The sequence below is a fragment of the Sodiomyces alkalinus genome, assembly GCF_003711515.1.
Source record: "Sodiomyces alkalinus F11 unplaced genomic scaffold SODALscaffold_12, whole genome shotgun sequence".
NCBI classification, from domain to species: domain Eukaryota; kingdom Fungi; phylum Ascomycota; class Sordariomycetes; order Glomerellales; family Plectosphaerellaceae; genus Sodiomyces; species Sodiomyces alkalinus.
The window spans coordinates 442,659-461,592 of record NW_021167090.1 but is presented as its reverse complement, the minus strand read 5'-3'; the positions used below and the strand labels follow the sequence as shown (position 1 = coordinate 461,592).

Below are 18,934 nucleotides of genomic sequence, written 5' to 3'. Positions count from 1 at the left end.
GATGAGACTTCGACCTTCCAATCCACACTGGAAGAGCCCAGTCGAAAGTATGTGCTGACTGCAGCAGGATAACAGGCTGCCATGTTGAACCGGACAAAACGGCTGATTCAACTCACCGTCCGGGCATGCACCGGGAGAACTTCAGCGAGCAATGGTATACGGAGACGGAGTATGTCATCGTGCAGTGTCAACAGGCACCAAAGAAGAAAGTGCGATTTCGGGATACTATCTAAATGGGATTTCACGTGTCAGCGTTTTTTCTATAAAAAAAAAATCTTCGTACGCCTAGCAAGTACTTGTACATAGCCTGCAGATGACCCAAACCAGCGGTCAAGAATTGAGTCGATGGACAGGGGACGAACAACGCGCGACACAGATCCAAATCGCTCCTAACCATTGATATCCAGCTACATACCAAGCATATTACACCATTGTCATGACTTTACGAATGTCAAATTCACTAAATCTGGCTATTACAATATTCGTAAAAAGGGTAAAACGCTGGTAGATGTTGCCCTCTATAAGGTATGCTGGCTACAGGTGTTGTTCAGTCTTCTCCAGAATTCAAGTACTGGTACTTTACGCCCTCGTGTTTTAGTACAGTACCTTACTTACTAAGGTGGTGGTAGTTCCTGGCCTAGGTCTACTGTGGTTGGTTGTTCCGCCCTCACCCAGCGCCAGGTACGTGTACAGCACAATGCTGCACTATTTCGAAGTACGGATACCTTAATTATTACTCAGTGAAATTTCGGTACAGTTCTCCTCCAGCCCCTCCTGTCCCCCATGTCCCCGCATGGGTTTCCTACCTTACCCGCTATTACCAGCTCGATCTTAATTCTCAATTTCCAGGGCACACTCTACTATTAGTACGTCGTCTGCTCAAAACTTTTCTCCCCCTTCTTCCACCGGCAAAGCCAACGATGCCCCGGACTCGAGAGTGAACCGTGACGTAGTCCCGAGCCGCCAATTCCACCTTGTTCCCGTTTTTGGCCCCTCTAAGAACAAAGGAAAAGGACGAACATCGCCGGTCACTACAGTACATACCGGTAGACATCATTATGGGGCCCTCTACTGCCCTTGACAAACGTGAGCATGAATCCTTCCTCCCATACCTAGGTACATCTTACTGCGTCATCCCTGCGTCGAGGTACAATGCTTGATCCTTCACTGCATCGCTGCAGACGTAGCTCGTCTGTCGAACGAAAGCTGCTGAAAAGCTGCCGAAAGTTGCCTTTGAAGGAGTCCCTGGGATATACCTTTGGCCTGACCTCTTCCATACCTCAACCTTGTACGCCGCTTCAAACTGACGCAAAACTGTTACCGCAGGGCGAGCTGCTGCTGAGTGCATCTCGGATGAAGCGCTGATCCACCTCAAGTCGTACAAATATTCATCAGTTGACAAGTCGCCTGTGTCACATTACATCCTCCGTCCCTATGTGCGTCCCGCTGCTTGGAAAACCCACTCACTCCAAGTCTCCCATTGTTTTGGATTCTGCAGTCAATGTGCCGCGGCAAAGCGCCCTGCCATCAGGAACTAACGACCGTATCTGAACAGTGGAATGCCGCTGTCAACTTTCTACCATTATGGCTGGCCCCGAACATGGTCACGTTGATTGGCTTCATGTTTATCCTGGCTAACATCGGATTGCTTGTCATCGTCATGCCCGATCTAGTGGGACCGGTACGTCTGACACCACTACCCCAGTCTGCAGCTTTCGCTCTTGGGATGGCACCCTGGAAGACACAGCAGGGGATGAGAGATGAGAGATGAGACCAGAGACCATGAGAAGGAAAGGACACTAATTACTGACCCCCTTGATTACTTAGGCCCCGTCATGGGTCTACTACAGTTTCGCCTTCGGCTTGTTCATGTATCAGACCATGGACAACCTCGACGGCAAGCAGGCTAGGCGCACTCGCACTTCGAGCGGCCTTGGGGAACTCTTCGACCACGGCATCGACTCCCTCAATTGCACTCTTGGTAGCCTCCTCGAGACGGCAGCTATGGGTCTCGGCACCTCCCGGTCTGGCGTGTTCACCGCCCTCGTTCCCTGCCTTCCCATGTTCTTTTCCACCTGGGAGACCTACCACACCCACACGCTCTATCTCGGCACCTTCAACGGCCCGACCGAGGGCATCCTCATCGCCTGCGCCGTCATGGTCATCTCGGGCCTCTATGGGCCCGGGATCTGGACGGAGCCTATCGTCGACATCATCGGCGAGAAGAGCCTGTTTGGCCTGTCGTCGGTTCTCGGCGACCACTCCATTCGCGACTTTTGGATCGTCATCATCGTCGGCTCCCTCCTCGTCGGACACATCCCCTTCTGCGTCTATCATGTGGTCTGCGCCCGCCGTCAGAAGGGCCTTCCCGTGGCCCCCGTCTTCCTCGAGTGGACGCCCATGGCGGTGTACACCCTGGCCATCGGCGCATGGCTTTACTCGCCTCACTCGACCCTCATGCGCGACAACCACCTCGTGCTCTTCTGCTTGACCATGTCCTTCGTCTTCGGCCGCATGACCACCAAGATGATCCTCGCCCATCTCACCCGCCAGCCCTTCCCCTACTGGACCGTGATGCTCTGGCCCCTTGTCGGTGGCGCCTTTCTCGGTAACCTGCCGCGCTTTGGCTTCGCGCCCATCTCCGCCGGATTCGAACTCGCATACCTGTATGCCTATTTTGCTTTCGCCTTTGTGGCCTACTCTCGCTGGGCTTACCTCGTCGTCACGAGTATCTGCAACTTCCTTGGCATCAACGCCCTCACGATTCCCAAGGAGATTCAGCTGGAGAATGAAAGGGCGTTGAAGAAACAGAACTAGTTCGACCGGGCAAACCAGAAGCCTAGACCGAAAATGCGTGCCGTAGCGGCTGAAAGGGTTTCAACATACCTGGTGTTTTAGAAAGAGAGATGGAGAGGGAAGGAGGGGTTGGTTTGGTTCGGTTACAGCAAGACGGACGGAAAGCTTAGACAGCACTACGATATGCACCTTTGTCGGCCGTGCTGAGACGAGGACGGAATCTAGCATGCCGGCGCAAGACTTGAGGCGTGGGGACTTTGGAAGGAAGGTCTGGCATCACTTTTTGCATCAGCGGTCGGGGGTTCTGGGCGTTGGGGAGCAGGTTGTGCCATTTTCAACCTGGCGCGAGCATCGCATGGTACTTTTGGCTGCCATTGACTTACAGCACTGTTTCGGTTCGACGGTCCAAGTCTCAGCATCGATCTGCTCGAGCATCGGGCAGCAGAGGTAATTAAAATTTAGACATAGTGGGCCTGCACCTGAATAATATTCGTACACACACAGTTCCCTTTCCTCCGAAGACGGAAGTGACCACTTGAAGTCCAAACGGGAAGCAGTAATGGCATAAGGCTGGGACAGCCAGGCCTGAGATACTAGCCGATTGGTGACGCGCTTAATCTGATCGTCAGTCGTCGGTTCTATTTACTATGCGACCCCATTCATAACCCGATGTTTGGTATTTTTTTTTTTGCGCTGCATGCCTTCAGCTTGATGGGCGTCCGATCAGATGGCTGAATGGATCGTCGATTGGGTGATTATCAGTGGTGTTCAGGGGTTAGGGGCTGATGGCCCTGAAGACCGTCGCGACGATCGGGGCACGAAATCACGTGATATCAAAGATCAGACCAATCATACCTTAGGTAGATAACACTAAGGTACGAAGAAGGTACTAGGTACCTTATACGTGTACTGCCCTAATGACAAACCCCACTTAACACTTATCCTGGCGGTCATGGCTCTTCACCAACATGACCCAGTTGGCAGTTGGTGCGACTATTAACATAACACACCAAGGACGGTTAGAAATACCTAACTTATTATTCGTACATATCTGTCACGAAGCAGGAATCCAGGGTATCAGCAGCATGACAGGGGCCATTCGTCTTTAGCGCTTACTCAATGGCATCTTTGAGGCCAAGGCTGGGCAAACGCAGCCAAGTTCAGTATAAAAAAACGACGACCGCCGGGATGTCAAGAGAAGCCATTCTACATCTTTTCTTGAGCGACACATGAATGCAACGTCTTAGCCATGGGGGCTTCTCCTCAAGTGCACAACGGAGCCTGGCTGGCTTTGCCCGGATTGACAGTGCCGGACTACGTGTTGCGTAAGATCCGTTCCTGAAGGGAAACGACGAGCGAAGTACTGCTTATTGGAGCCCCCGGAGACGGAGCTGATGAGAGATGGAACAGAACTTACCCCTAAAAGGCTGGAAAGCTTATGCGCGCCCACGTGTTTATCCGGCGTCCAGAAGCTGTCTGAGAATCTCGCACAGAGCTGCCAGGATGACGTTGTATCGCGGCAAATCGGAAATATCTCCTTCGCCTAATATGGCGAGCTCACCGCCCAGACAACAGAATTGCTTTACCTGAGAGGAAGCGAACCGGGAGGATCCTTTTGTCGGGACATTATGCCTACGTGAGTTCGCCGCCTCTTCTCTTTGCGTCTAAGCTAAGCCCCTCTTTGGCTGGGATATATATACCTGCCCTTGAAGCCGCAGGAAGGCAACTTGGCCCCAGTATCCTGACAAGTTCTTTTACAATGCTGGTGGCGACTGTCTTACCCTGGAATAGATCAAGTTTCAGTCGGAGGTCGAGTATTTGGATGAGTATCTGGACGTGCCTCGCATGGATGTTTGAGACAAATGATCTCGCTGCGCTGGACTATTTCTTTAATAGAAGTCAAGTACTAGAGAAGTCACAGCGCCACAGCCTGGGCTTCCCAGATCACCTCGATTGGGATGAATATCCTCTGGAGATCCAATGTAATCGCTGGTTCTGGTAAGTGCACGTGGGAGCCGATACCTCGCGTGCCGGTGAGATTTGTTTATCTTTAAACTAGCCCCCTTGTCATTAGGAAAACGTTTGCCATTGGACAGCAAAGTCAATGGGCACACATGGATGGGGAGTACGATTATGAGTCTTCTTGACACTTGTCTGGCTGTGGTGTTGGCCGCCGCTGACTTTTGAAACCCCCTGAACTCAGTGAGTGGACCGAGCAGAGCTGGGCAAACATGATGAAGAATTGCGATATCCCGGCGGAAGAAGCTGAAATCGTACCCGTTGTTAACAATACCGGGGTACTACCTTCGTAAGTAATAGTCGATGCTGGACGTTTGTTGCATTGGAAGGCTGGCGCCAACTTATTATAATGCCTCGGGAAACTGATATCGCTTCCTACCGCAGATCACTAAATGAAGACGAAGGCGAAGACTATGTTGACCTGATACACACGTTGGAGCAACGGAGAGAGTTGGACACGCATATTGACTCGGATTGCACGGATATCTGGGCCGATATTGCTGTGTGCGACGGCTTGGTTTGAATCAGCCGCAAAGAAAAAGCATGCCAGCTAGGAATATATCTCTTGGTGCTGGATGAAATGCTATAAGTGTGATTTACCACACTTACTAACGTACCCTCCACCTACGGTCGTGGCGGTGACCCCTCGCGACTTGTTGGCAAGAAAACATGAAGTTCAACGTATTTGTAGGTAAGGTAGTTAGGTAGTGCGGATTGGATTCCCCAGGCACCTTAGTACGGAGAATATAAGGTACGGAAACGGCACTTTTACCCGCATTAAACTTACCTTACCTTAGGTAAGGTACGGAGTATTTTCCCGTCGCTTACACGGGATAAAATATCACGTGACGCAGAATTAGAGGACAGAAAGCCACCTCCACCATGCAGCTATAACACGAATGCTAGAGACAAGGTTGCATCCGCAACCCGCATTCAATTAATTTTTTTGGCTCCAGACTTGGCTTGCTGTAGGTTTCAGCAACCCAGCATGGTTTCTTGAACGTCGGAAAACTCGCCGCTATGCGCTACTCGAGCAATGCCCGTCTGTCCCTTCGTATGGGCCACCTCTTCCTGGCCCTGACTGCCTTCCTCTTCCACGTTGCGCCGTCCCACGCATACACCCAACTTGACGACGATGCGCTGCGCGCCATCCCGTCCGGCGGGGACGATTTCGACATAGCGTCCGGGTCGCTTCTCGCACCGATTCTCATCCCCCGCGTACCGGGCACCGAGGGCTCGGCGAGGGTGCAGGAGCACTTCGTGTCCTTCTTCCGGGACAACCTCCCCGAGTGGACGGTCGAATGGCACAACTCGACGTCCAAGACGCCCGCGACGGGGGACGAAGAGAAGCCTTTCCGAAACCTCATCTTCCGGCGCGACCCGCCGTGGGCCAAGGTCGGCGACGTCGGCCGCCTCACGCTGGTGGCCCACTATGACAGCATGTATAAGCCGGAGGGGTTCATCGGGGCGACGGATAGCGCGGCGCCGTGCGCAATGCTGATGCATGTTGCCAGGGGCGTCGACGCAGCGCTCACGAAGAAGTGGGAGACTATGCAGGCCTCTGGGGACTTCGGGATGGGGTTAGAGGAGGAGGTTGGCGTGCAGATCCTCCTCCTGGACGGAGAAGAGGCGTGGGTTCGGTGGTCGGACACGGACTCTGTCTACGGATCAAGGTGAGTACGGAAGACGTTGGCGGCGGGCAGCGTAGCTAGTCCCAAAATACTTTCTCGGGGATTTCTTTCTTTTTCTTTTTTCTTTGTTCTTTTTTCTTTTTTCTTTTCCCCCCCGTGATACTGACGTTCGCTCGCAGGGCCTTGGCAGAATCATGGGAGACGGAGACGTATCCCGCCATGTCGGTGTTCAAGCATCCGATCCACTCGATCAGCTTATTCGTTCTGCTCGACCTGCTCGGCGCGAAGGATCCCAGCGTGCCGTCCTACTTCAGGACGACGCACTGGGCATATCGGAACATGGCCAAGATCGAGGACCGGATGAGGAACCTCGGCATGCTCGAGGCCGAACCAGATGACATGTTCCTGCCCGATATGGACAAGCCGTCCACCGACTTCCGGCGGGCCTTTATCGAGGACGACCATGTCCCCTTCATGGCGCGGGGTGTGGACATCCTGCACATGATCCCGGCGCCGTTCCCCCGGGTGTGGCACACGATGGATGACAATGGGGAGAATTTGGACCTGCCGACCGTGCGCGACTGGGCTCGTATTGTGACGGCGTTTACTGCCGAGTGGTTGGAGATTGGGGACTACTTGCCCAAGAAGTCCGAACAAGAAGCGAAGAGGGAACTACTGTCCGGGCACAAGACCGAGTTGTAACCACATCTGTGGCTTCTTCTTACTCCAATACATCTGGGAATAGATTTACAGATAGAGGGCTCTTCGAGTCCCAAGTGAAAGCCCTTTGTATGGGCGAAGACTTGGATCCTGGGAATGGAACAGGAGAAAATGGAATCTCACCTCGACGGGACCGGAAATGTTAGCTTCTCATTACCGGGGGGGGGGGAGTTCGTGAGAACCGAGTCCCATGAGCCAAGTCCTATGCCATTCGTTCCAGTGCCTGGCTGTCGAAGGGGTAGTCCATAGGAGTCGGTGTGGAGACCCGGGGGGTTTCAACTCTCTCACCTCTCTTCCATTAGACCGGGTACCATGGACCTTGGACCCTCGGTGTGTCACCGTTCCTGGATGCGGCGCCTAGCGGCCTAGCGCAACGACCTTCCCAATCAATCGGGCCCGCGTCACAATGTTGTTCCAGTAGGGGCCTTAAGCGCGCGGGCCGCGATGATTTGCGGAGTACGACATGGACGGCCGCGCTAATCATTCAAGCCAAGGTTGTCAAGACCTGCATTTCCTGTTGGCGAAACACACGCTCTTACAACTGATGGCTTGGTTGTAGCGATGACCCTGGCTGTTGAATTGACGGGCGTGTGCTTCCACGGAGCGTTGATTCAAGGAAAACATGATTATATTCTGTACTAAAGAGAATCGACAAATGGGGAGGTATATATGTTCTAAATACATCTAAAACTACACTGACGCTGTCTACCACCTTCCAAGCGAGGAATATAGGGCTATAATCAGCTAATAGGAGACAACCTATCCTACCTTAACTTATATGCTTGAGTATAACACACCCCCTAATTATTACGCTCTAATTAGCGTAATAATTACTCAGCCTTACATTATCTTAGCCTTATTTACAACCTTTATTGACTCAACGATTCGGACAGTTATGGTCCTGAAAATAGACCTACTGCGTCGTCATTTCGCCCAGAGCCTTGATTTCGTCGACAAGGGACCTGTGCGTAGGCAAGTCCAAGATAGTAGACTCTATGCTCTATATAGCCGACGCACAAGAAGGAGTCACCATGGGGTTAAAGAGCGTCTCAGGCAGCCGTATCACAAGGTACGGAAACGATCCAAAGCTGGTGGTCGAAAGCGACAGCCTCGTCTTACGGCACCTGTCACTTTCTAAGCCAAGCCACATGGGCGGGATCGCGCATGAAGACCACTCGGGTGCTGAAGCTGGTTTTCCATCGAGGAGGAGGACGGGTTCTGGCTCTGGGGCGTGGAAGGGCCAGGGAGAGCCAGACGCTACCTTATCTTTGACAAGGGGGGAAGAGAATGAACAACCAAGATGATTGCTGGGAAGCTGATTTCTTCTATACCTTATTAATACTCCGATGACTTTCACGAGTTGACGTGTGAAAAAGTACATACGAGGTAAATACTGCATTATGTAAGCCGACTGGTTTCTGACTAATGTTGTGGACCAAGAACCCTACCTTACGCTGGCCTCTAAGCCAGCGTCATATGGATTCAAGGTGTCGTTTCGTGAAGCTCCTCAGCGACTCAGCTCCAAGCGTCGCAGCTCAACATCTTCAGCCCCCGCAACACAATGCGTTTCCTGCACACAATCACGCCGGCGCTTGCGCTGCTCACAGCCGGAGTTGCCAATGCAGCTTCGTTGTGGGGGTTTGACGACGCGACCGTCTCCCTCGTCTCCAGGACCAAGGAAGCACAGTTGAAGGAGCCGTACGTTTTGAGATTTTTCAAGATTGAAGGCAGCTAGTTGTCTTACTGGCAATGGGCCTGCGATGCTAACCCAATTGGCATGTGCGGGCAGATTCGGTGTGGAAGCTCCCCTCGATAAATTGGTCAGGCTTGGTCCCAAGGACACGATCAAGGTCGTCCTGACGGCGAAAGAGGGCAAGACGGCCAAGCGACCGCACCAGGCCTTCCTGGTGGTCAAGGAAACGGAGTCTGGCCTCGAAGCCCCTTTCCCGTTGAAACTGAAAGAGAATGGCAAGGGTGTTGTTGAGATTGTGCGTTCATTCTCCCAATTGTTCCTCGCCTCCATCTGCTGCTCTACGATCGTTATTACGACCGCAGACGACCGACGACTAACGTGGCTGTTCCCCCAACCAGGCCCAGAAGGACCTTCCCGTCCAACTCTTCCTCGCCGACGCGCCTTTGAGTGCCAGCGTTGTCATCGGTTCTTTTGGCTCTGCCGCTCCCGTCGACGCCCACGTCTTCGACATCGATGTCGACCGCGACCCCAACGATCTCACGGCGAAGACCTACAAACCACCCCTCCGATACGGAAAGCTCCCTATCCAAGGCTACAAGTTCAACGATCCGCCCAAGAGCCCGCAGAAGGTTATGAGCCTGTTCTTCACGCTTGCGGTGCTGGCTACCGCTCCGGCGCTGATCTACGGCGTAAGTAATTCTGCATGAATTACCCCACGTCCCCTTGCTCTTTCTCATTCGTGGTCGGTGGCACAAACGGGGTATGGGTTTCACGTGGAGACTACCGTAGCTAATGGCTTGTCTGTGTCCCGTCACATGTAGTGGCACATGTTCGGCGCCAACCTCAACCACGCCCCCAAGGCTTTCAGCGCGGCCCCTATTTCGCACGCCGTCTTCTTCGGCTCCATCGTCGCCATGGAGGGCGTGTTCTTCACTTACTACGCCGGCTGGAAGTTGCTCACTGTCCTTCCCATGATTGCCGCCGTGGCCGTCGTGGCCTTTGTGTCCGGCAGCAAGGCTCTGGGTGAGGTGCAGAGCCGGCGTCTTGCCGGCGAGAGGTAAAAGGTAGGAATAGACGGTTCTGTCTACGCAGGCCGAACATCATACAACCATGAATGGAAGGAATTCTGTCAGCACGAACTGGGGGAAAGGCAAAATAGAAGGGGAAAACAAAAGATGTACTCGAGGAAGGGGGCCCTCGAAGCGCAGGAACCGTGAGGACGGATGTACAATACCCCTAATGAAGTTATAGGCGTAGGGATCGTCAATGAATGTCTGAGGAGGTCAATTACCCAGCTTGATGTCCCAGGCAGAGACGTCTTCGTTGTCTCGTTTATTACAGGGTTAACGTTCGGTCAGAATGCACCAGCCTGTACACTCTCTTCCACCGCGGCTCAGGCTCATACAGGGGCGGCGCCTCCCACTCAGAGTTCTGCGTCTCGATTCTCTCCCTCTCGATCCTCTCCGTCTCCGCCTCCAAACTATCCCATTCTCTGCCCAGGCTCTCCCATTCCCTGTCCAGGCTCGCCCGCTCCCTGCCGAAGCCCTCGCGCTCGCGCATCAATCTCTCCCACTCCTCGTCCAGGAGCACCGCACTCGCTGCCTGCCGCCTTCTGAGCGCTCTACTTCCCAGCTGCTCTGGGACAAAGCGCGGGAAAACGTACGCAGGCCCGCCCGGCGGTCCTGGAACGTACAAGTCCTGTCCGTAAAGGCTCAGCCAAGACGAGCCACTGATCCGAGCACAGTCAGCGGGGGTGAGTAGCCTCGTGGGCCCCGTATCCAGCGGCTTCCACTCGAATAGTAGGCCTGCGCCTTCTTGTCTCTCGGCTTCAGGCGCTGCTGTCGCCGCCCTGCGTTTTCCTTTCTGCTTCCTTGCCAGTCTTTTCAGTCGTCGGGTCGTGTGAGACCAGCTGTCTTGCAGCTTGGCATTCTGCATGTGCCGAGAGAGCCCCTCCCATGCATGGGAATGATGCCCTTGGACCTGGTGGACGAATTTGGTGATTGGACTGGTCATGGTTGATCCCCCCCTCCCCCTTGTCCCTGCCTCTTCTTTTTATTTTCACTTTGATCTCGATCCCTGAAATACTTTGATAACACCGGAATCAACTGGCCCAAGAAAGAGTGGAAGAAGCACAGTATCTGAATATGCCTTCTAAGGGAGTCGCTTGACGCTGAAGATGGGATCTCGGGCCAAGGGATACTTTTAAGTGCTTTAACATCCTGATAAAAAGGGGCAACGACTTCACTTCACGTATATATATAGTGCGATATATATAGATATAATATATCAGTGCTAAACCATCGTATTCATCAATCTACTACTTGGTAACGAAATACGGGTGAGCCCGAATATACGCGGCCGATGCTCTAGTAACTTGACGATGCAAAACCAGAAGAAAGAAACGCGAGGTCCAGGAGAGCGGGAACCTTCAGACGCGAAACGAAGGCTGCTATGTTCTTACGGCGCTAGAGCGCAGTTCGAGTGGCTGGAATCCGATAAGTTCTTACTCAACTCGCTACACGGGGCAACGTCGAGTTATTCGCGCGCCGGAGGTAAATCCGCACACGAGGATTTGATCATCGGAAAGGCATAAAACGTGAAACTATTCACGGACCGAAAATGCCTGGCTTAGACTATCCAGATGGGTGTTACCGCGTTTTCTGCGGATGCAAGTGACGCGATCCGGCATATAACTCCCACCAAGCTCTCATGAGCGCCGCGCCGCCATTTTGGGTCTCGGCCGTTCTCCCACGGCCCCGAGTGTTCGGGTCCCAATGAGGGCTCGCCCCTTGTTGATGGCTGCCGGGCAAGTCAGGCACCGGCCGCCCATGCTCGTCGTTCCTCGATCCCAGCAACACCTGCTGCTGGCCTGCCTCCTCCGTTCCCGTGATGACCAAACCCGGCTCTGTAGTCTTTTGAGCCTTCCCGTTTGGCCGCCATATCTCGTCCGGGTTACCGTCATGCCAGAGGGGATCGTGGGGGATGCCGTAGTTGCGATAATCGGCGGCATGCGGACGGCCACGCGGGACGCCGTCGGTTTTCATAGTGGGACTCGCGTTTCCGAAGAGATGGGCCCCCCACCACATACCGAAACGACCCTTTTCATCCCTCGTCATGAGCGCGGCTTTCGCGTTGTGCTGAACCCAGGAAGAATAAGCAAAGCAAGCCGTCTCGTGTGCGGTCCTGATCTGCCGATAGGCAGATTGATCGACAGTTATGTCCGAGTCTGTATCGAAACCTGGGGGCTCAATGGCCTCGCAGAACGCGGTCAAGTGATGAAAGAAAATGCCCTTGAAGGTCTGTCCGTCTTGCGAACAGGTGCCACTGGCATCGCACCTCTCTTCGACGATACCACCCCGACCAAGACCCCGCCAGGGCGGGAGATGGCCCGGTCGGAGTTTCGAGAGATCATCCAAGGGCCGTGCTGTCTTCAAGTCCCACCCCGATGCTTTGATGACCGACTGAATCAACCTATGGCCGTCTTCCAGGTAAGAGGCGCTGCCGGTAGCTGTCCATAGACCGCGCTGGCCGGTGAGGATGATGCCCTGGTTGTATGTGAAGACCATCTCGCTGCGGATATCGCACCTTGTGTTGCCCTCTTTGAAGCGGTCAATGTGATAACCGTCGACGAACAAACCGGCCGAGTTGGTCATGTTGACGTCCGCCAGCCACTTGTAGCCCTGGATGGCGGCGGCCAGGTACTTCGGGTCTCTTGTCGAAGACGCCGGGCTGAATCGGCCGTCAACCCAGGGGGACGTGTTATTATCCCCCGGGAACCAGAGGTACATGGAGATGGAAGCGGCAATCCACAGTTGGTTGGTGACGGCGTTTTTGTAGGGCCTCAGCCAGGGGTGCCAGATCATGCCGCCATTGCACAAAGTCTCGTCCCAGCCATGGGAGGCTGATTCCCAAAACAACCTGCTCCTGTGTGCGAAGGAGGGGGCCCAAAAGTGACCGTGCCACGGACTGCTGCGGAGAGCCTCGGCGAGATCTAGGTGGACGATGTTTTGGGGATCCCGAGGGGGGTAGTGCAGGTCTGAATGGGAACGGACGAATTTCATGGCATCCAGCCATCCTAGGACAACCCAAAGCATGTCGTCATAGGCCTAAGGAATCGAGAGTTATCTAGTCTGCGCTAAAAAGGGGTTCAAAAGAGAGAAAAAAAGAAAAAAAAAGAAAAAAAAAAGGCAAGGCGAAAAGTAGGTGCTACCAAGCACTGCAGTTGACCGGGAGGCGACGGACGGTTTCTGCGTACCTGATGACGGATGGCAAAGTCATCTTGACCATGATATGAGCTCACGAGTTGGGTGAATAGGAGATCGACAAGGTTCCCCTGAAATTCGGCTTCGTTCTTACGGACAAGGTCGAGGACGGCAAAGGCCCGGGAGAGCGATGTCAGGGTGCCAGCAAGCGTCGTGCCGAGGACGGCAGCAGTCCAGTCGATGGCCTCTGGCCAGGTTGCTCTGTCTGCGCGAAAGAACTCGGTCTGCATGACGGTGAGGGCTTCAAACGCATATTTCAAGCCCTCCAGGTCGACTTCCGAGCCGTTCGTAGAGCGCTGTGTCGGTGGAAGGACCTGAAGTTCGACGAAGGCCCATGGTTGATTTGGCTCGCAGTTTGTTGGCACCTCGGCGGTAGGGTGGAAGACCGGGCAGTACTGCGTGCGTGCTGTGCTAGCAGCTGAAGCCAAGACATGGCGGCTTGTGAGGAACGTGGTAAGGCACTTAGCCTGGAGGAGGAGTAGGGTCAAGACGAGGCGTCCTGGCATGACAAGCAGCGGCGGTAATAAAGCAAGCGGCCGAAATAGGGGTGATGTGCGTGCGGCAAGACGGCGCAGGCCTTTTTGAACGCAACAGCCGTTAGTTAACCCAAGAGAATGAAGCAATCCATATCTATCAGGCTCCAGAATCCAAACCGGCGTAAATAACCAAATCGACGGTGATGAGATGCTAGCAATGAAATATTGGAGCCAATGCTCTGGGGATGAAAACGCCGCACATAGAGTGAGAGCTGTGAGATGAACAATAGTAAGTGGAACGAAAACACGAGAACCGATGTAAAGACTCGAGAAATCATATGATTATAGACAAGACAGCCCTATTACCACAGATGATAAGGAAAAGAAGGAAAACTAGGAAGAAAAGAAGCTCATCAGCCGGCCGGGGGCCCGTCGCGAATTGTCGATACAGGTCTTCCTTTTCCGTGTACCCCCACCATACTCGCACCGCATGACAACTTGTACAGGGGACTTGACTGGATCTGCTGGAGGTACGTACGGAGTACTTACTAGGTACCTTACGGAGGACGTGAAGGGGGTTCATCCTACGTGTACTCCCCGCTCCCCTCATCTGCACCTCCGTGCACGAGAGCCCCGCAGGCAATTGTTAGCACCCCCGAGAACCTGAAAAGTAAACAAACCAAAAGACCCCCACAGCATCGCATCCATATCACAACGGTCCTTTGCTCTTCAACTTCGAGCTGAGGAACACCCCCATATTCTAGACGCGTTTCTTCTTGTTACCAATATTCCCAGAGCAGCTTCGCGCATTGCTGCCGTTCTATGACCCTTCACTTCCTCAATCCATCCATACTTGACGCGTAGCACACGACCCGTGCTCTCTCCTCCCCGTCACTTCCATCGTCGACTCTTTCAACGCTGATTCCCACGCCTTCACGCGTGGAAGGGCAGTCGCCATGGGGTTGGACACAACTACCAGCCGCTATCGCTCTCGCATTCTTAGAGAAATGAATGCTAACCGCGAAAACCCTTTTAACTCTCCCCCTTCTTCCACTGGCTCCCATGGCACCGTCAGCCCGACCATGTCCTCTGTCATTTCGGACCCCGACGGCGAGTCTACCCGCAGACTTAACGAGGATATTGCTCGCCTTACCGGCTCTAGAAATGGGAAGCCCCAGGTGAACTGGGAAGCCGCGCATATAAAGTGGCCCGAGTTCTACGGCATGCCCAAGGACACGACCAGCACGGCGCAGCAGGCAGACGAAGCATTCCGAGGTCACGACAGGCCTGGGCGAGCGATAGAAACCAAAAAAAACAACAACAACAACATGCCGTCCAAGAAGAAGAACCTGGTCCAGTTTTTGGACGACTCTACACAGGACCCTTGGCAGGACTCCAAGCGTACTCGCGCCGAGATGCAACCTCGCGTCGATAACGACTCGGATAATTCGTCCACTTTTTCCAAATCACCTATCCGCTTTGATATGCGGCGACCAGACATGGCTCGCCTCACACATCAACCACGCACCCGAAGCCCGCTTTCCCGGGCGCACAAACGAGTCGCGTCCGGCGCCGACCACCAGCAGCAGCAGCAGCCTCTTCCTCCGCAGTCCCCCTCCAATGGCAAGGGCCCGCTTTCCAGGTCACAAACCTCTCCCTCCCTGGCAGCCCATGCCGCCGAGACAGGGACGTCAAATCAAGCAGGCGGAAATAACAACGTGCCGTTCAAGCATTCACCGGCCAACTTGAACACCATCCGAAAATCGTTCCCTTCCCCTGTAGCCACCGATAGTCCCTTGCATAACGGTGCGACGGTCCAGTCCTTCTTCATGCCCGACATCTCCCACCTCAATGACTTGGTCTCCGGCACACTTCGCGTGGGTGGGTTGAAGGATGGAGTCCCGGTGTTCGTCAAGAACGGCAGAGTACGAGATCGTGCGGACATCCGGGCACCCAACGACCATGCCGAAGTCGAAGGACTCGCCATTCCGGAAGACGAGGAGAACATCTTCATCTCGATGGACAAGATTCGGGAAGAGATCGAGAATCTTCAGCAACACGACGATATCATGCAGAGACACGCCGAGAGCCTGCAGGGCGAAGTCGATCGTCTTCAGAACGAGCTCAGCCGTTTCAAGTCCCGCAAGTCCATCGATAGCGCGCTGGGTTCGCGCACCGGCTCAGAGCCGGAGACGGCTGCCTACGAACAGCTAGTTACCGAGAAACTCGGTGAGTTGGAATTTTCGCATCCCGAATCCTTTTTTTATTTTATTTTATTTTTACTAGAACATTTTACTAACCCACCTCGACAGTGCTTGAATCACAAGTCGCTTCATTGCAAGCCCGTCTCGACCAAGCCTCGAGACGCATTGGCGTTGACGAGGTCGAGAACAACACTCTGTCGTTGGAGCGCGACCGGGCTCTGAAGAAATTACAAGACGCCTGCGAGAACATTGGCGACCTCATGGACAAGCTCGATCTGAGAGAGAAGGAGCTGAACGACACGCAAAAGAAGCTAGATGCCACGCTCCAAATGCAGGGTAATAACAATACCCAGACGGCTTCCCGCTCGGATGCCGGCACGTCGAGGCGGGAGCATAACGCCCAGGACGGCCACGACGGCCAGGACGGCCACGAGGGTCTAGAGTCGGAAAACAAGTCCCTCCGTGCAGACAACACGGCGCTTCGGCGCGAGCAGCAGAAGCTCCGGGAAGAAGTCGAGTCGCTGCGGGAGGACAACAACTCGTTGCGCCGCGAGCACGAATCCCTGTTGAGCGAGAACAGGTCCCTCCGGTCCAGCGTCCGAGCCCTGATGACCGAGACCGAGGAGCTTCGAAGGACGGTGGACGATGGCCAGCGAGAGGTCGCTTCGGCTCGGGAGGAGAGCGATGCGCTCCATCAGGAACTGGAAGCCATGGAGCAGGAGAGGGACTCGCTCAAGGAGGACAACGACAGTCTGGTGCGGCACAACGAGAAGTACTTTGGAGAGAACAAACTGCTCCGGCGCGAGAACGGCGGGTTTGAGCGCAGCATCCACGACCTCCACGACGAGAACGAACGGCTGAAGGAAGAGGTCGAGTTTTTGAAGGAGCAGCTCGACCACTGCCGTCCGATCGGGAAGGACCACGACTTTTCGGCGCGCCTGGGCCAGGACAACGACTACGACAACGACAACGACTACGACGAGGAGAATATGACGTCTGCCTTTTTCGTTCCCGACATTACCATCGACGAGAACTCGGCAGTCGTCGACCCGACCCTGGACAGCGTAAAGGGCCCTCCTGACATGCCCACGCGCAGCCAGAGGCCGACCGAGATTGCCGATACAACCGCACTCACGGAAGGCAGCGTGGCAGGCCCCGATGATACCGCCGACCTGCACAAGCGGCCGTCGGCAGGCCGGGAGAAGGCTCTCGTCGAGGGCAGGGATGATACCGGCCACGTCCAACAAAAGGTGGCGTTTTCGCTCCCCGATGTCACCCAGGACACAACTAGGGGGACGACGACGACCAACAACAACATGGCAAACAAGGGCAGCAAGCGTCGGTCGGCCTCTCGCGCGGGGCACCGGAGCAATACTACGGGGACCTCGATTCCAGAGCTGGAAGCTTTCCACCTCCTTGACCAGGATAATAGCATGGTCTTCTCTCCCGATATTACGCAGAACCTGTCCGTGGCATTGGACACCCAGGCGAGGGGGGGCCAGACGGCGGCGGCAGCACCGTCTCACTCTCAGAGTCAGGGTCAGGGTCAGGGTCAGAGTCAGAGTCAGAGTCAGAAGACTGCCGGCATCAAGTCGTCGATGAAATCCAAACATCACAGGTCGGCAACCGTCGACGTGACGACAACACGGAGGCGGCAGGACGCCAACACGACGGCCACAAGCGTGAGGAGCGAATGCCCGGCCCTGTCCCCCGACGCGAGGCGGGTACTAGACGGCCTGTGCGAGCACAACTGCAATAACTGCGTGGTGTGCAGCCGCATCTCGTCGCACCGGGGCACCGTGACGCTGAAGGAGGCCGCGGAGGGGAAGAAGCGGGTCAAGGTGCCCAAGCCGGTCCCGGCGTCGGAGCAGCAGCAGCAGCAGCAGCAGAAGGCCCTCCAGCACCAGCAGCAAAAGGGGCACCAGCGGTACACGGACGAGCCGACGATGCGGCCGTGGCAGGCGCCCGGGACGGCGCTGGCGATGGTGATCAAGGGCCTCGAGGACGAGGCGGCGCACATGAAGATGGAGCTGGCGCGGCTGCAGGCGCGGTACGGCGAGCTCGACGCGTCGGTGGGGCGGCGGGAGCGGAAGGAGGTGGCGTCCCGGGTCAAGGAGGCGCTGAGGCGGCTCGAGGTCAAGAATGACCAGATCTACGCGCTGTACGACGTCCTGGAGGGGCAGAAGCAGGCGGGGCAGGCCATGACGGAGGAGGAGCTTGAGGTGACTATCTTTAGCATCACGGGGTTGACGGTGAGGGATATTAGTCTGAACTTGGCGCGGGAGGGTGTTGCGGTCTGAGCGACGGGGTTTGGTAAGGGCAACGGCGGCGTTTTTTGGGGAGAATTTCTGATTTCTGATTTTATTGTTATGTTTCCTCTTGCCTCACCACCGGTTGTCCTTTTCGGGAGAACACCTCTGCGTAACTGAGCCAGTCAGACAGACACTGTATTAGAGACCATGTTCATCGTTGCGACCAGCTCAGGATCAACCTCCATTTCTTCCAGTTGTATGCCATGGCGACTGGAATATGCCAGCTCTTGATGAGAGCATTGTACCATCGTAGGTGACCGGGGGACGCGGATGGGGGATGATGAATATGTTACGGCAGTACACCAGAGGCGTTGAGTTGAATTGCATACCCGGCTTCGTCTTTTTTGTCTACCTATCCTTTTACATGCCGCGTTTATTTGATGATGGTTTGGATCCCCTACCTCCAGGGTCCTGTTCTAGAGCCAAGACACAGTGGCTATGTGTACACGCATCGCATGCCCTGACAAGAGTCCCAGGAGGACCATCAGCTAGATAACTAGCGGCCCATCATCTCGAGATGAACAGGGCAGGACAGTCCATGTCTACAATCGAGAGCGAGTGAGTAGTGGCCACATGGGAGCTCCGACATCTTTATCAACCGTAGAAAGAGGGTTCACAATAGGTCTAGATATAAACCGAAGAACTGAAGAATGTCAACGCATTGGGCATGGAAACTTTAGACAGGTAGTTTTAAAACACAGATTGGAACAAAACAAGAGGCGAGTTCATTCAAAGTAATTATGTGAATTGATTGGTACACAGCCCACAAAGGAGACTTGATTGAACTAAGGAGAAAACTCGCCTCTCCATCTTTGGTCTTC

At 54.6% G+C, this 18,934-nt stretch overlaps 6 protein-coding genes across 6 annotated transcripts; 5 read left to right on the top strand and 1 right to left on the bottom strand.

The window, feature by feature from the left end:
- The first annotated feature begins 788 nt into the window (after positions 1 to 788).
- SODALDRAFT_329181 (choline/ethanolaminephosphotransferase) lies at positions 789 to 3,299 on the top strand. Its single transcript, XM_028610868.1, has 4 exons — positions 789 to 1,086; positions 1,327 to 1,436; positions 1,556 to 1,681; positions 1,828 to 3,299. The coding sequence occupies exons 1-4, from the start codon at positions 1,059 to 1,061 to the stop codon at positions 2,815 to 2,817; spliced, it is 1,254 nt and encodes a 417-aa protein (XP_028462783.1). The 5' UTR covers positions 789 to 1,058; the 3' UTR covers positions 2,818 to 3,299.
- A 1,150-nt stretch (positions 3,300 to 4,449) lies between these two features.
- On the top strand, positions 4,450 to 5,381 carry SODALDRAFT_75239 (hypothetical protein). Its single transcript, XM_028615648.1, has 4 exons — positions 4,450 to 4,794; positions 4,871 to 4,921; positions 5,000 to 5,104; positions 5,200 to 5,381. Exons 1-4 carry the CDS (start codon positions 4,556 to 4,558, stop codon positions 5,336 to 5,338), a joined length of 534 nt encoding a protein of 177 aa, XP_028462782.1. The 5' UTR covers positions 4,450 to 4,555; the 3' UTR covers positions 5,339 to 5,381.
- Positions 5,382 to 5,721: 340 nt separating this feature from the next.
- SODALDRAFT_329175 (glutaminyl-peptide cyclotransferase) lies at positions 5,722 to 7,334 on the top strand. Its single transcript, XM_028610867.1, has 2 exons — positions 5,722 to 6,488; positions 6,626 to 7,334. The coding sequence occupies exons 1-2, from the start codon at positions 5,836 to 5,838 to the stop codon at positions 7,146 to 7,148; spliced, it is 1,176 nt and encodes a 391-aa protein (XP_028462781.1). The 5' UTR covers positions 5,722 to 5,835; the 3' UTR covers positions 7,149 to 7,334.
- Positions 7,335 to 8,727: 1,393 nt separating this feature from the next.
- On the top strand, positions 8,728 to 9,920 carry SODALDRAFT_321063 (hypothetical protein; the record flags this gene model as incomplete). Its single annotated transcript, XM_028609591.1, has 4 exons — positions 8,728 to 8,864; positions 8,956 to 9,154; positions 9,258 to 9,548; positions 9,681 to 9,920. The coding sequence occupies 4 exons, from the start codon at positions 8,728 to 8,730 to the stop codon at positions 9,918 to 9,920; spliced, it is 867 nt and encodes a 288-aa protein (XP_028462780.1).
- A 1,241-nt stretch (positions 9,921 to 11,161) lies between these two features.
- SODALDRAFT_301538 (Six-hairpin glycosidase) lies at positions 11,162 to 14,002 on the bottom strand. The gene is made up of 2 exons (XM_028608905.1): positions 13,115 to 14,002; positions 11,162 to 12,965 (listed from the first exon to the last, which is right to left on the bottom strand). The coding sequence occupies exons 1-2, from the start codon at positions 13,625 to 13,627 to the stop codon at positions 11,508 to 11,510; spliced, it is 1,971 nt and encodes a 656-aa protein (XP_028462779.1). The 5' UTR covers positions 13,628 to 14,002; the 3' UTR covers positions 11,162 to 11,507.
- Positions 14,003 to 14,553: 551 nt separating this feature from the next.
- SODALDRAFT_317507 (hypothetical protein) lies at positions 14,554 to 18,125 on the top strand (the record flags this gene model as incomplete). The annotated part of the gene is made up of 5 exons (XM_028609348.1): positions 14,554 to 14,810; positions 14,854 to 14,872; positions 14,977 to 15,826; positions 15,910 to 16,263; positions 16,312 to 18,125. The coding sequence occupies 5 exons, from the start codon at positions 14,554 to 14,556 to the stop codon at positions 18,099 to 18,101; spliced, it is 3,270 nt and encodes a 1,089-aa protein (XP_028462778.1). The 3' UTR covers positions 18,102 to 18,125.
- Between the last annotated feature and the right edge of the window lie 809 nt (positions 18,126 to 18,934).

Bases quoted from the DNA above. Each gene is read 5' to 3' on its own strand.
- SODALDRAFT_329181 (XM_028610868.1), top strand. From the start codon at position 1,059: ATGGGGCCCTCTACTGCCCTTGACAAAC. The intron at 1,087-1,326 runs GTGAGCATGAAT...CTGTTACCGCAG, and splicing joins CTCTACTGCCCTTGACAAAC to GGCGAGCTGCTGCTGAGTGC. The intron at 1,682-1,827 runs GTACGTCTGACA...TTGATTACTTAG, and splicing joins TGCCCGATCTAGTGGGACCG to GCCCCGTCATGGGTCTACTA.
- SODALDRAFT_301538 (XM_028608905.1), bottom strand. From the start codon at position 13,627: ATGCCAGGACGCCTCGTCTTGACCCTACTCCTCCTCCAGGCTAAGTGC. The intron at 12,966-13,114 runs GTACGCAGAAAC...TCGATTCCTTAG, and splicing joins ACTTTGCCATCCGTCATCAG to GCCTATGACGACATGCTTTG.
- SODALDRAFT_75239 (XM_028615648.1), top strand. From the start codon at position 4,556: ATGCTGGTGGCGACTGTCTTACCCTGGAATAGATCAAGTTTCAGTCGG. The intron at 4,922-4,999 runs GTACGATTATGA...CCCTGAACTCAG, and splicing joins TGGGCACACATGGATGGGGA to TGAGTGGACCGAGCAGAGCT. The intron at 5,105-5,199 runs GTAAGTAATAGT...TTCCTACCGCAG, and splicing joins AATACCGGGGTACTACCTTC to ATCACTAAATGAAGACGAAG.
- SODALDRAFT_329175 (XM_028610867.1), top strand. From the start codon at position 5,836: ATGCGCTACTCGAGCAATGCCCGTCTGTCCCTTCGTATGGGCCACCTC. The intron at 6,489-6,625 runs GTGAGTACGGAA...GTTCGCTCGCAG, and splicing joins GACTCTGTCTACGGATCAAG to GGCCTTGGCAGAATCATGGG.